Source organism: Photinus pyralis, unplaced genomic scaffold (genome assembly GCF_008802855.1).
Source record: "Photinus pyralis isolate 1611_PpyrPB1 unplaced genomic scaffold, Ppyr1.3 Ppyr1.4_LG6, whole genome shotgun sequence".
NCBI lineage: Eukaryota > Metazoa > Arthropoda > Insecta > Coleoptera > Lampyridae > Photinus > Photinus pyralis.
This window is the reverse complement of record NW_022170663.1, coordinates 2,349,569-2,364,831: the sequence shown is the minus strand read 5'-3', so window position 1 is coordinate 2,364,831 and position 15,263 is coordinate 2,349,569. Positions and strand designations below refer to the sequence as shown.

At 36.9% G+C, this 15,263-nt stretch overlaps 2 protein-coding genes across 2 annotated transcripts; one reads left to right on the top strand and one right to left on the bottom strand.

Moving 5' to 3' along the window:
* The first annotated feature begins 131 nt into the window (after positions 1-131).
* Positions 132-1,459, top strand: LOC116174744 (diphosphoinositol polyphosphate phosphohydrolase 2). Its single transcript, XM_031492718.1, has 3 exons — positions 132-629; positions 879-1,034; positions 1,086-1,459. The coding sequence occupies exons 1-3, from the start codon at positions 531-533 to the stop codon at positions 1,278-1,280; spliced, it is 450 nt and encodes a 149-aa protein (XP_031348578.1). The 5' UTR covers positions 132-530; the 3' UTR covers positions 1,281-1,459.
* Positions 1,460-5,492: 4,033 nt separating this feature from the next.
* Positions 5,493-14,899, bottom strand: LOC116173202 (sphingosine kinase 2-like). Its single transcript, XM_031490536.1, has 3 exons — positions 13,997-14,899; positions 6,600-7,203; positions 5,493-6,552 (listed from the first exon to the last, which is right to left on the bottom strand). Exons 1-3 carry the CDS (start codon positions 14,708-14,710, stop codon positions 6,128-6,130), a joined length of 1,743 nt encoding a protein of 580 aa, XP_031346396.1. The 5' UTR covers positions 14,711-14,899; the 3' UTR covers positions 5,493-6,127.
* Positions 14,900-15,263: the final 364 nt, after the last annotated feature.

The following is a 15,263-nucleotide window of genomic DNA, read 5'->3' as shown; positions in this document are numbered from 1 at the left end:
TGCGTAATTTTGCCTGTCAATTTGGGGGTTGTAATTAAAAAGGGGTGGAGAAAGAGAGTAATAAGGCGCAAGTTGGTCGGATGACTCGAAAGGGAAGTTGGTGGACCTGCTAACTAATTTGACATTTTAGAGTGTAGTGCGCAGGTACAGCGGCTGCTACCGTAATAGCAAAATTTATAAGAAATTTTATCCAAAATTTTTTAGTGTTATTAGAATCAGATTTATTGAATCTACACCAACATGAGTCATATTTTTTCGACATACAGCTAGCTTTCAGCTATAAACTTTCATCGTCTTTTTTATATCGGAGTGTAGCAGTTTGTTGTGTAAGCTTTTAACCGTAAATGTTTGTGCGTTCAGGTTAAAATGGATAAATTTTGGTGTCAAACAAACGTGCGATAACAGAATTTTAAGGGCAATGATGGGTGTCGAGTAGGAGTTTTTACCCCCCGTAATTTTAATTATATTTAATAATCCTTTTCGTTTCTCTGCGTTACTCCTTTATTCTAAGTTTGACTCGAAAACCCACAATGGTCAAGGAAAAGCCGAATTCCACGCGGATATACGATGAGGAGGGTTTTAGACGGCGGGCCGCGTGTATTTGCGTTCGATCGGAATTGGAAAACGAGGTGAGTTTTTATTCAAAAATTAATTGCGACGGACTCCATTTGGTATACACCACACGACGCAATGTTTGGCTCCATAGGCAAATGTCATGTGGTTTTACAGTCGCTCAGTATAAATTGCGGTCAATGTCCGCCGAGAAAATCAATGTTGTTCAGTTGAACAACTTTTTTCAAGGTCTCATTTCGAGCCGGCTATAATCTGATAAGATTAGCATCTCAACTACGTGTTTGCATAAGGAAGTACTTTTGCAGGTTTTGCTGGTAACATCATCGCGAAGGCCCGACAGCTGGATTGTACCTGGAGGTGGTGTCGAACCAGAAGAAGAACCTAGCGTAACAGCCACACGCGAAGTGCTGGAGGAGGCAGGTGTGATCGGAAAACTGGGCCGTAGCTTGGGTGTTTTCGAAGTACTACCCTCCCCCTAGCTCGCTTCCGAATTACTAACATTTTCCTTATAGAACACTGAGCATAAGCATAGAACAGAAGTGTACGTCATGATTGTAACGGAAGAACTAGAAGAATGGGAAGATTCACGTTCGATGGGTAGAAAAAGACAGTGGTTTACGATAAACGAAGCTCTGGAGAAGTTGGCCCTGCACAAACCGGTGCAACGCCATTACCTTCAACAGCTACTCCGCTCCAAACTAACTTGACTGCGCGCGCGACTATTTTACAATCGATGTACCGTTACTCTCCAACATTGTGCTTTTGTTACGGTTTTGTGGGTTATCATTACAAGAAATTTTGTATGCGATATTAATGTGACATTTTAATTAAATTTGTAGTTTTATCATTTCCGCAGTTCGCAATAAATCTGCTCTATACATTTCAATTCTTATAGCGATCTAAAGTCAATTGCTGGTCCCGGATATATGCCATCGATATACAGTGGGTAGATATGAAAAATAATCCGAGTTAGAGAGAGGACACTGCTGGTAAGGTGAACGTAAAAAGTACCCTCAAACAAAGAGTGATTGCCTGATGGGTAGGAAAAATTTATCAAGATAAAAAAAGAAAGGCTATAACAGGGAATGAAGCTATACTTGCTATAAATTAATTGGAAACACAAGCAGGATTGCAAAGAGCTAAATTTACATTTTTTGTAATTATTCACAAGTTTACAAATTTTATGGAAGGGGACCTTTTGGCGCTTTCTTCACATCAGCATGAATGGCACTCTTCACATTGATGTTATCTCGGAAATAAGGAAAGTGTTTTACTTATGGCCTATTTTCTACACGCCTTCCTTCACATAGCATTACTTCTGTGAAGTCTGCTTGATCCTTTTTCGTTCAGTGCCTCAAAGATCTGTAGTATGATCTTTGTGTGCCATGCCCTTCGCGCCTTTTGTCTTTCCTAGGAACTCTTCAGGTTCTCTTTACTCCACACACCTGTGGCGGCCGGCCAATGATCGCAGTTAAAGGCTTCAGAACGTTCAGGGCAGGAGAAGACATATACAGTGATATTCATGTTGACTATATTGCATAAAATAAAAGATAAAAAGCCTTCTGAAGGACGCCTAACTTTATGCAATCAAAATAACTACCTACAACAAATGAAGATCTGACTGTCATATTAATTAATTTGAATATTATCGCTTTGAATTCTATATTCTGATTTTCGTCCTTGTGCGATGTATTCAACTAAAGAAAAGGTTGATATTTCCAATAACAGCTAAAGGAGCTTAAGAGATTTATTTTCTGTGAAGAGAAAGCAACAATGTTCAAATTAATAATTAGTATGACGGCGAGATCTTTATTTGTTTCAAGAAGTTATTTTGGTTGCATAAAATTAGGCGTCTTTCAGAAGATTTGAAAGTAGACATAGGAAATTCCTATGTCTACTTTTAAATGAATATCACTATATATTGCGACTGTCAAAAAGTTCTATGCCCCTATACTTAAGGTTTACGCAAACCGACGCGGGAGCGGTACCGCATGCGGGAAATATTTCTACAGCGGGATATATGCGAGCACGCACACCGATGCGGCGGTTCGCACGCATATACCGCTGTAGAAATATTTCCCGCATCCGTACCGCTCCCGCGTCGGTATGCGTGGACCTTTATACGCCCGCGATTTTTAAATCACACGACAGAAAATCGCAAGTGAGCGTCTTGCCTTAAAGCATTGAATACTTAAAGTTTTATTTCCTGTTCTAATTCCACTTGCACGCCTATTTAAATCTTCCATTATTTGGTGTCTTGTTCAAGCCTTTTGCTATGCTTCCTTAGTCATTCATTAACACCCTTCACACACCTTTTTCTCAAATCTCAACACATTCTTCGCATTCACCTCGGCATTCACTAAATCTTCCTTGTCAACCCTACTTCTGGCTTCCGTTACGCCTTTATCACGCATTCAAGATTCCTTTACGTATACATCCTAAGCCCGTTCTTTGTTCTTTACTTAGCGCATTTCCACAAAAATTTAAAAAAATTTATTTTTTTGCTCATAATTTCACACTTTTGCGGTTTATTGTGCTTACAGATTTTATATGTTGGTTCCTTTTTGATTTTTGGTTAGCCAAAATATAAACGTGAAACTTATGCTCTACTTTAGCGATCACCACAATTTGATTGAGGAAACGGTTAAATACAATGATAGACAAAAATAAAATTGATTTGTTGGAAACCACGGTAATCTTTGGGTCTTTATGTGCACTTTCTGAAAAAAATAGATTGAGCACGCGCAGACCCAACATTCTTATTTATGAACAGTTTTTTTTTCTGAAATTTAGGCGAAAGTGCTTCCTAATAGACTCGGACTAAAAGCCACAATAAAATTATTACGCATTCACAGACTTTCATTGTTTATTTGTGAACTAATTCTACTAAAATTTCAGCGGATGATACTCGTATGAAAGCAAATTGAAATCACGTGTCAAAGAGTCACTAATTTTTGCGGACAAAAAAAACAAAATCGTCCTGAAACGGAAACCTTCATTTTCATGCCAACTTTCGGCCAGGAAATTTTAGTTTCCATGACAGAGGCAGAGCAGACTAAGTTTCCTGCCGCACCTGTCACTTTACCGGCATTTCCAAATGTCTAATGACTCCTGTCACCATGTTACAATTGACATTAATCAAAAGTTCTATATAAAAATTGAAATTTTATATTAAAAGACGATTTCGGGTAAAATTTAATACACTCGTCGGTAAAATGTCATTACCTGACTCGGAAATTAAAGTACTCGGCTCCAAAGGGGCCACGCACTTCAATATTTCATCGCCAGTAATGTATCATTTTCCTGACTTATCTAAATAACTATTTTTATTTTGTAAATCGTTTACAACTCGAAAATTAATGTACTCAGGGGCCTCGCACTTCAATATTTCCTCGCCAGTAATGTATCATTTTCCTAATTTTTATGTAAATAACTTTTGTAAATCGTTTACCTTTACGATTAATTTTTAACTTGATTTGTTTGTACGTCTTCGTTCTTCACTGTTCACGTCTTCTGCAATTGCCAATTACCGCTCCTTGTATGACGCGAGTTCTGCCGCCACTTTCACGCTTTGTTTACGTCCTTTCTTACGCCCTTATTTTCTTACCGCCACCCTCCCTTTAGCACAATTTGGCACAAAAAGTACATAAAAATAAGTCTAAAACCAACGCGTTTCGATTACGGTCCTCTACCATTATACTCACCAGTCATAAAGGGGTCGTCGTTACCGCCGCTCGCCGTCTTCGCTATGCCCAATATTGCCAGTTATCAGTTTTGAATCTGATGAAGCAGGGGGTGTACCTACCGAGTTCTTACGTACATAGTAAATGGCATCGATGGTGTACTAGTTAGGAGAGCCCTTGAGACTGGTGGCGGAACGCCCGTTGCACCTAGACCTTAAGATGTGGCAGTTCAGGGTAACAGCCATGATTTGCCTTGGGGTCCAAATCACACTTCTCAAACCACCACTACGGAAAACCAAGATTTTCACACTAGTTCTAAAGTGAGTATCAACTTCTCAAACACCCCTTTTGTGTAAAAACTCGATTTTTCTTTCTAGTTGCTTAAAGGGGAAAATTTACCTGATGAAATTTGGGGAAAATCCAACTTTAATTATTAATTAACAATCGTCTAAATAGGCCCCTCCGTACCACACTGCGCATGTCTGGCGTGTTATTTGTACAATTAGTCTTTAAAGTGATACATTTACGTGAATTTGCAAATAAGTGAAAAAAAGACACTTTATTGTTCATAGATAGGACTAACCGCATAGTAAAAGTCGTGAAAGCAAGTACACTTCCCATACGTTTTTTTGTCAAGAAAGTGTTTGGTAATTTGATCACTATACAAAAAAAATTATTTGGAGAACTTTAATTTAATAATTGATCATTTCATTTGGTGTATAAGGAGCGGACATACATTTTGATGTCTACGGTCGGCTGGGAGGATCTTGAGTATTTATTAAAGTACTATGTGTGAATATTTTAACGGGATAAAGGATATGTAAAAAATCACAAATAATTAATACATTTTGAATTTCCTAAACACGGCAAATAAATTTACCCCTTTAAGTTAAGAAAGAAATCTGCAACGTTGGTATTATTTATTGTTACAGGATAAGTGAAGAAGGTGAGTTCTTATTTGCAGTTTATCTTATAAACTATACGTTTATAATTCAGTAGAATTCCGTACTATAAAGCATAAAAAAACGATTGATTAGTATGTGGATAAAGCTCTAAAATCTTACATGTTTTCTTCTTTTTGAGAAGCTACCTCGACTATTAATGAACTTAACGAGTAGTAGATTCCTCCATTGATTGCATTTTATCATGAGTCTACCTTAAGTTTCTCCACTGTAAACCTGGTGCCTCGGAAGCGTCTGGAACTATAGGACAGGTTCCATTGAAAAAAAGTTTTCTAAATGTATGTATATATAAACAAAGGTAAATAATAAAATTTTTACAATAACAGTTTTTGTACATGTTAACATCACGATGCAAAACACAAATAATAACAACTGCTCAGGTTCGCACATCTTAATTCTTAAATCAGAAAATAACATACATCATATTTGGCAGGAACGCGCAAACCCGAAAAATGGAAGCTTGAAATTATTTATATTTCGCATCATTTCAAACATCAAGTTAGGAATACGTAAATAGATTAAGTAGTATTTCCTAAAGACGCCAACAAAATAATTAGCTGCGCAAATCTATTGCTAACTTGATGCGAAATGAGCAACCCGATTCTTCTAATTAAATAAATACAATCTTTACATAACAATGTAGGGTCCATATTATAAACTAGTTTAAATAATTGACTATGAACAATTATCACAGCCGTAAAATCATTCAATAATCCTAATTGCTTTAATCTCGATATCGCAAAAGATAAGATTACCCCCAAATCCTCTGCGTAAATTTACTACGCGTCGCAATTAAACGGAATCGAAATTAATGACAAGAGGCTCTAAAGTAGATAAAATCACAACCTTTGAACATCGTTTCCTACTTGAAGTATTGGAACACTCAACGTCGCCTACGGTCTTTAATAATCAAGGAACCATAACTTTAATTAACCCGGGGAAAATCTCGGCTTGAATTGGGCCATACTCCACGACTTCCCCATCGACCGTCATATAGCCCGGAGCCTCATTCACTTCGGGTTCTATTCTAAATGCGCGCACCGGAAATATTTTGATAATGTCATCCCACCCGTTACTATTGATATGAGATCCGGATGAGAGGCGTAAAAGGAACTGTACCACCTGCGACCGACTTGCACTCGCATGGATAACTAATAACCAAATAAGTCCATCATTTAATTTTGATTGAGGCGCCACAAACAAATCGGTTCCAATATGCGTTTGGTATGAGGCGTGGACCATTATAAATCGTCCGGCGAGACACTTCCAATTTGATGGTAGAGCTGCGGTGATGCAAGGTAACTGAGAGGCGGGTCCGTACATTCTGGGCTCCTCTAAAATTTTATAACTTGGACAGGTAAACAAAAATAAACCGTTTTACCTCCAGCGCTTTCGTTAGTTGACTGGTATGAGCTGCCGGTAGTTGAAAAGTAGGCACTTCGCCTAGATGCCGCGCTGTACCACGAATCCAGCCTCTGTCGGGTGTCGGTTGTTTCTAAAAGTACTTCACTCGGAAGATCAACTTTCGATTTCGAACGTAACGGCTCATATTTTTTTTCAAAGGGAGTAATTGTAGCATCTGCCGGTAAATAGTAGACTTTGCCGCTGTAACTTTTTAAACCAATGATGCGCGCGAGCGACCACAGCACATATCTCGGCTCCCCCAACGCTCTCAGACCTTCACTTTCGATATCTATGTCGGACAAAATTCCCCAGCCTACCGATAGGAACGAAAACAAAATTTGAGACGTCGTCTCTATCCTAACAAGGTCCATCATTTCGTTAAAGTTTCTCGTTGCGGCAATGGCCGCCGGAAGAGCGGGCGGGTTGTACGGCTCCCCCGAGCAGTGAGCGATACTCCGAGCTAGGCCGTTACCCGTACCTCCTGGAATTATGCCGAAGGTGATATGTTTTATCGCTTCGGCCCAGTCCCACCTCTCAAATATTCCGTTAATTACTTCAAAGAGCAGGCCATCCCCGCCAACCTGAAGCAAATTGTAATTTTAAAAGTCTGCATTCTAAATACCTATGATCATAACATGTCGCTGCAATCTTTTTATACTTATAAGTAAGATCGTTGACAGTTTTTTCCATATTTCCATTGAGAACTATAATGGACGCATTTATCATCAAAATCTTTGACGATCTTTCCTTTATGCCAGTGATATTTCACTTCATACTCATTGATAATCAAAATATGTAGGTATAGGCATGGATCCGTTGCCAATATTTGTGAAAATATCTGGGAAAATATTAATTGATAGTTTTGAATAATTAGATAGTGTAATTTGATTCCATGAGAAATTGGTGTAGAAATTTTCCAAATATTGCGCATATGAGATTTAAAATTAGAACTAAACACATATGAATAGTTAGAAGGTGAGATTAGATGTGTATAGTGGTACACACTACAATGTTCTCAGAGTAAAATAACTGTTATTATTATTATTATTTTTAAGATTATCGTTGTATTTAATGTTGATGTTGGCGTTAAAACAAATTAAAATCGTGCTAACAAATAATGGGAGAGTGCAAAAATGCATTCCATACAATTTGAGTTATCGCCTTGAACGTGACCGAAAATAACTACGTAGATTATACAAATGGCGAAGAGCAAAAAATGCGAATAATTTATACAAAATTGTGGATATTTTAAAAAATCTGTAAAATAATGATTTTTTTAATGTCTCGCAATTGTAATTGGGAGTCTTTTACATTATCCCCATTTTTTCGGATCCAGAATGACTTTAGCGCCTTAAACAAAAATGTGTTCAAGTTTCAAGTTACAAAATGTTTCACGGTATGGTTCACAATTTCCAAAAATTCCAGTTATATTCTTCATCCTCCCCATACAGTTCACGCTGACCACTAATTTCATTGAATATCTTAAAAGTGCAGATGGGTAAAAACAAGTTTTAACACATTTTTAGCGTAACCATTGAATAAGCACCTTAAAGAAGTATAACGCCCGTGTTAACTGACGAAATAAGAAAATCTGCCCAGGATTCTGTCGTCCCTCTGTTGTGGGGGAAAGTGAACCACAAATTTAAAGCTAGTTACCGACTTTGCAGATTTCTTTACTTCTTTAAAATTCCAACGTTGCCAAATTTTTGGCAAGCGCTTTGAGTTTGAATAAACTAGATTAAAATATTGAATAAGCTTTTATTCAATGCCAATAACAATATTATGTAAGGGAGGATCAATCTGAAATGTAAGATCAAATAAAGTAAAAAATGTAGTTTAATCTAATAAGAAAACAACAAGAACTGTTCTAAGGAAAATTATCTTTACATAATAAACAATCAAACTTTACCTAGCTCTATATAAGGATCTGGTAAATATGACAACACTGTTCAACTCTGATAAACAAGGAAAACAAAGGACCCCTAAGTATAACTGGTTTCCCTGTTTAAAATAGTCATTATTTACCGTCCGAGGCCAAATATCCTTCAATATTTGTGGTAACTAACCACTTTGCAGTGTATGCAACACACCTTACACCAATTTCAGGTTTTTCTATGTAGTTATACTTCTTTAAAGTGCTTATTCAATGGCGTAACACAACGAAGTTGAGGTAACGCTTATGTACTCGATTTTCCGCCGTCTGTCTGTCTGTTCTACCCTTAACCTCTGGGTCACCTAGAGACTTCAGGTTTTCGCTAATTGATACCTGATATGGTCTATATTTGCCCGTTACTCATCATTTACAGTTGTGTTACACAGTAACACCCACGAGCAGATTTTGAAACATTTTTTAAAAATTCAATTCTGGAATTTGTTGCAATACCTTGTTACCTATACCTTGAAGGTGTGCCAGACACCCATGAAATTTTGTTGGTGTGGGGGGGGGAAGGATCAATTATTCCCCGAGATACTGTTCTGAACATACAATGTGCATAACTTTTACATGCGACGACCAATTTGTTGTAGGGGGGACGCCGAGGGGACGCTAGAGAGTGGTTTTATTTTTTATGGTATGCTGACTGTTTTCTACTGTAGCGTCACGTGCACGATCCGATCACGTAATTTTTGCGTGGTAGACTGGTCCGCAACAGCCCCAAACACAAAAGAATATTTTCGGTTGGAATGTGGAAAAGCCAACTCTTAAGGTAAAAATTCCCAGATAAGCAGTTACACCACAACCTCCCTTGCGGTAGCACAAGATTCTCTAATAAACAAATCTTACTCAGTTTCTGTATTATCCTTTTTACGAAATCCTCAGACCCACATTACCAACCACAACCTCTTCCTCGAGCCCTTATCGGGATAATTTTTCATGTCTCAAGAGTGGAGTGTCGGAACAGTGTACTCACAAACGGCAAGTGGAACGTCTGGACGAGATACATCTACTGGTGATGTCGAAACTTTCAGTGCAAATATCTGCAGAATGGAGTGTCGGGAAAAGGTACTCTCAAAAGGCGATTGGAATGTCTAGACGAGATACTACTACTGATGTAAAAAATCTAACGTGACAAGGAGATCTTTCTTCCGGCACATCTTAAAAAAACCTTTTGTGCAAATGTGTATCAAAAAAATTCATTTTTGAATGTACAGCATGTCCCCTGTAAATGCATAACTTTTTGTAAATAGAACACTGTATTTTTATTTATTAACCTCTACATTGAAAGCTATTCTCTTTTTTCACAACGTTGCCATTTTATTAATTTTTTCCTAAAAATTCCCCTTAAGCAAACCTCACTTTGATGAATCATAGCGACCTTGTTTTTTGAAGTTAAATAAATTTTAGCAATAATGTTAATCCAAGTAAAGGACAACATTTTGATTATGAAAAATTTGGATTTAGTGATACAGTGTTCACAAACAAATGGTAAAACCGAGGGTAAAACCCTGTATACAGTAACATTCAGATTTAATATTGTCGACAAAACTTTAGTCTTAAAAATTATAAATGATAATAAATCTAAGTCGGTTATGTGACATCTGAAGTCTGAAGGTTGTGAATGTAATAGTAGATTACATACCGAGCTGGGAGGTGGTTTATTACCTACCCCGAGGGCTTAAGGTACCTCACCGACGTTGGTTATGAACCACTGACCAGTGAGGTTTGTATACTATTTTACTCACAATCGATCATTTAAGGTAAAGTATATAATTCAACAAGGTGTTACTTTAACTGTCAATAATAGTGACACCGCCAATGTAACCATTAATGTTTACAACAATAGCAAATAGTTTCGTTCTTCTTCGTAATTTGCTATTGTTGTAAACATTAATGGTTACATTGGCGGTGTCACTATTAGTATAAGTTTCATATAAGGATAATATGAATAGCATTTGCAGGTAAGGAAAGGGACAGATGCTAGCCGGGAAAGTGACAGCTAGCCGGGAAAGTTACTTTCCCGGCTAAGGTGAGTAATGAGTCGCTTCGCAACCGCTATGAAGGTTAGGAATTCAGATAATACTAACCGATTGTGAGTAAACTATTTTTTTCACTACTAGCGTCTGATGACATGATTATTAACCTTTTTTCCACTTGTAAAGTAGGCTTTCTCGGCATTTGTTCAAAGTGGTTAATAATGTGGACATTATTAACTACTAGTCAATAATGAGAACTGTCAGGCTGTCACTTTTAGAAAACACAACCCGAAATTTCGCTCAATAAACGTTTGGACAAGTTCTCTAAAATGAATAATTGCCACCATCCGCCATTTCCAGAGAAATTACATACCTAAAATTATCACATTTTGAAAAAATTCGAACGAAATTACTCTTTGAAAATATCTCAATGACAGAACAAAATACGGCCAGTTTGACTTGTACTTCTACGCACTTGATTGACATGTTAAATTAATAAACAAAAAATTCTGTCCAACCGTTCACTTTCTTATCAATATAATATGTTAATTTAGAGGACTTCAAGTGCTAGTAGTGAAAAAAATAGTATATATACCACGGTAGAGAAGTCTATTATTGCCTTCGCATTTTACACCCCTCGGCGCAAGCGCCTCGAGATGTAATCTTGGTGCTCAGGCAATAATACTATACTTCTCTACCTTGGTATATAATGTACTATCAAGCAGAAAATTATTCCTCAACATTTCCCATTCAATTTTTGTAGACTTCGGTTCACGTGCCGCCGCGTCTACAGCAGTAGTATAAATAGTTGACCCATTATCTCTGCCGAGATCACTGCTTAAGTAAAAAAAATCGCGGTTGATCTATCTAAGTTGAACCAAGCTGACGCTCAAAATAACTTTCCAGTTTATCGAACCAAAATATATAAACAAAACAAATAATAATAATAATAATATATATTGTCTTTAATTATCCCGAAGAGTACAGAAAACTAATACACTTCCACAAGACGAAGTTCAGTTCGGTAGAACTGTCTGTTCTTCACCTTAACCTTGAATAAGAACGAAGCACATTTATGTATCTCCTCCAAAACAACTGTAAAACTAAAATACATGTCAAATGATTAATGCTTGGATTAATGAATGCATATGCCAATGCAGACATCCGACCCAACCACCGAAACATGAAAAGACCACCCACCATACTGAATAGGTTTCAATTTCTGACTGGGCCTAAACGATCAGTAATCACCCCAGCTACTTAGAAAAAAATCGCCATCCACTGGCCTAAGGAACGAGAGCTTCTAATCAACCCTTAAATAATCACTTGATACTCACCCCAGTAAATACAGTGTATTCGAGTTAAGAGGGTCACCTGAATATCTCTTTTAATTGACGCGATACGAAAAATTAGTGAAATATAATTTTATATACAGTGAGTTTTTTTTAAATGCGAACATAGGAGTTTGCATGCAATGTAATTTCCCTATGTTCGATTTTAAAAAAAAACACATCAATCTGTGAGGTGTGCGCGGTTCACATTCCCAAATCGCGCAACTTGTGTGACTAGGAAAGCAACTCTATAGTCTTTATGATGAAGAGCACTCGGTAAGATTTTTTTTAAAGAAGCCATGTGAGGCCATAGCAACTTTAGGATACATTTTTGTTAAACTTACGATAACTTGACCTCACAGGCCACGCACTGACACCACAACTCATTGTGAACCAACCTTCAATTATTTGTAGGTCATGTGCACCTGGTATTCTACTAATTTGATTTATTCAATACATAAATGAAGAAAATAAGAAAATAAATAACGAAAACAATTACAATAAATGTTCGAAGTGTCCTCCTTGACATTCTAAGCAATAACCTAACCGATTTCGTAATTAAATTGGACGGCGGTATTTTTAAAAATGTGACAGCTGTCAATTGTATCTACTACTCATTTGAACTACTCAATAGATTGATGTGTTTTTTTTTAAATCGAACATAGGGAAATTACATTGCATGCAAACTCCTTTTAAAAAAAAATTCACTGTATGTCATTATGATCTATCCGACCGCATATTGAAACTTCCGGCATCACTTACGGTTTAATCGGAAATTGATGCAACTTTCAAATGCAATACCTATGATTTTTTAAGATATTAGAAAAGTGCAATCAGTTTGCTGTACCACAACATAAAATATGTACCTATATGTTTGATATAGCTACAACAAAATAGAGAAATTCGTGATTCAATCTCGGATTCAATATTTAGAAAACTTATGAAATGTAGCATCTTGTGTGGTTTTGCGCGTTGTGTAACAGACCCCGCACATGCACATCAAAAGTTGCCTCAAATTCCGGTTAAACCGGAAGTGATCCCGGAAGTTTCAATATGCGGTCGTATAGATCGTAACGTCACATATAAAATTATATTTGAAAAATGTTTCGTATCTCGCCAAATAAAAGAGATATTAGAGTGACCCTCTTATACCTCCAACGCACTGTATATTGGGGTGAAAACAATGTGGGGGGGGGGGGGAGATATTATTCAATTGATAAGTTTAGAAAGAAACATCAACGATTCTTTTTAATCAGTAAAATCCGAGGTAAAATCATTTTACTTCTATTGTCTATTATTTATTTACATTTTAACAATAGGAAAATTAGTGTTTTTAAACATAGACTGCAATAAAAAAAAATGTCCATGAAGAGATTTTTTTGTTTGTATTTTGACCCAGAGTACAATTTTTCACGCCAATTAATAAGTAAAAATAAACAGTTAAAAATTTCCTTGAAATATCAAAAAAAGTTGCAATGCGCCAGTGTACTGCGTAAGGACGGAAATTTTGCATCATAGTTAAACCCCAATATACTTAGGGACTCAGGGGGACTCATTATAAACCTGTGGTTTGGGCCTCACCAAGCTAAATCCGCCACCATATGTTTATGTTGGCTTCTTAATTGCTTTAGGAATTGGGGATTGGCTTTTACTAATCTAGTGATAAACCAACTTTGTTATTACCTCTGTTATTAAATTTTAATGCCGTACCTACTTATCTTAAGCAATTTGCTGAAAAAAACCAAGGTTATCTTATTGTCACTTTGAATGTTGCTCAACCACTCTTAACACCTATAGGTACTATTTATAATGACCTCATACAACTCATATTTTGCAAATTTCATGCTCCTCTGTTTTTTATTGTTATGTAATGTGAAAGTTGTATCTTATCAAAGTAAAAGCAATGCCTAACGTAAACAACATTGCTATGTAACACTAACAAAGAAATGCAAACAGGAACTCTTTCAACAGGAGTGTTTTTTTTCATTGCATTTCCTGCTTTGTGTTGCAATTCAATGGAAATACCAAGCATTACCAAAGCTGAAGGATTTCCCATGGACAACTAATTAAAGAGAATGATTAGTTAAATCATTAGACGTTTGTCATGGTTAAAAAAGTAATGCATACTTACGACAATTATTCCGGTCCACTGATACAACTGGCAGTTTCTGACGAACTCCCTCGCGAAATTCGCATACTGAGTTATGTGGAGATCGAAAGGAATCTCGGCCTCTTGTAAAATAGGAACTATTTTCTTTTGGAATAGCATGCGTCCCTTACCAGAGCCGCTCTTTGGACTGAGCAGAACGAGTAATCGTCGATCTTCCTTAACCGGTACAATATTGTAATCGGAAATGTTAACCATGGAAACCTCGTCGCCTCGGATTAATTTCTTCAAAACCATCCGCCAACGCTGGGCTTCTTTGTAATTTTCGTCGTACCTGTCGAAGGAACGAAACCTGAGTGTTATTGTCGTACGATCACGTTTATTCTGATTCGATCGTAAGATGTAAGCGTAAATGTAGAGATAGGCGCTCATGTCGGCGTCGTCGTGGTCACCCGACTTTTCGTCGACAACTTTCAGCGACGAGCCATGAGATAACGATTGGCACGCACATGAATTCCTCTCCTTTTTACTTCGTAGGCAACGACAGCCTATAATATCTTTAACGGGAATAATTTGAGTTTTCACCTGGTTCTCGTTTTCCTTAATTAAGTGTAAACCGGAATTCGTTAATTTAACGCGGAAGACGGAATTTTTCTTTTTTAGCACATAAAATGTTTCTTCTAGAAGTGTTTTGTTTTGAGCATCGTCCAGTCCGCTTTGTTGTATTGTACCTGCCATGTTTTCGTCAACCTTTAATTTATAAAGTGACAAGGAGCATTTGTGAAATTGCACTACGATCACTCCACACTCAAATAGCAACTATTAAATTTTAATTTAAATAATAAGCGCACCTTCACGTCACGAAAAACGGTCTATCAGCAGGAGAGGGGTAATGCAGGTCTGGTTTAAACCTCTACTAAAAAAAAGTGTCTATTTATGTTCCATATACACAGTGCTTTAAAAATATGGTATTGTATTTAAATATTTTGTATGCTCTCTATACTCACAGTAACTTTAAAATCGATGTGAAATATTATAAAAAGTGCTGCTCGCGTGCGCGCCGTGAAAATAATTTCCTTGATCCTGATAAGAAAGTTCAAAAATGGCCGTATGCACCGACAAAAATCCATGGCCGCCCCCCCTGGAAATTATGGATGATTTCAATGTTATCTCACAAAATACGAATCTTAAATCTAAAGTCAACACACTATACAATAATACACTGTAAACAAAACAATAAACGGATTATTAAGTAAAAGGCAATGTTTTAACCTTTTGAAAGCATTTTCTA

What these genes read in the sequence shown, in the direction of transcription:
- LOC116174744 (XM_031492718.1), top strand. Translation starts at nt 531, where the DNA reads ATGGTCAAGGAAAAGCCGAATTCCACGCGGATATACGATGAGGAGGGT. An exon ending in GATCGGAATTGGAAAACGAG is followed by an intron (nt 630 to 878) that starts GTGAGTTTTTAT and finishes GTACTTTTGCAG; the next exon opens with GTTTTGCTGGTAACATCATC. An exon ending in GTAGCTTGGGTGTTTTCGAA is followed by an intron (nt 1,035 to 1,085) that starts GTACTACCCTCC and finishes TTTTCCTTATAG; the next exon opens with AACACTGAGCATAAGCATAG.
- LOC116173202 (XM_031490536.1), bottom strand. Translation starts at nt 14,710, where the DNA reads ATGGCAGGTACAATACAACAAAGCGGACTGGACGATGCTCAAAACAAA. An exon ending in AGTGGACCGGAATAATTGTC is followed by an intron (nt 7,204 to 13,996) that starts GTAAGTATGCAT and finishes AATTTGCTTCAG; the next exon opens with GTTGGCGGGGATGGCCTGCT. An exon ending in AACTAACGAAAGCGCTGGAG is followed by an intron (nt 6,553 to 6,599) that starts GTAAAACGGTTT and finishes ATAAAATTTTAG; the next exon opens with AGGAGCCCAGAATGTACGGA.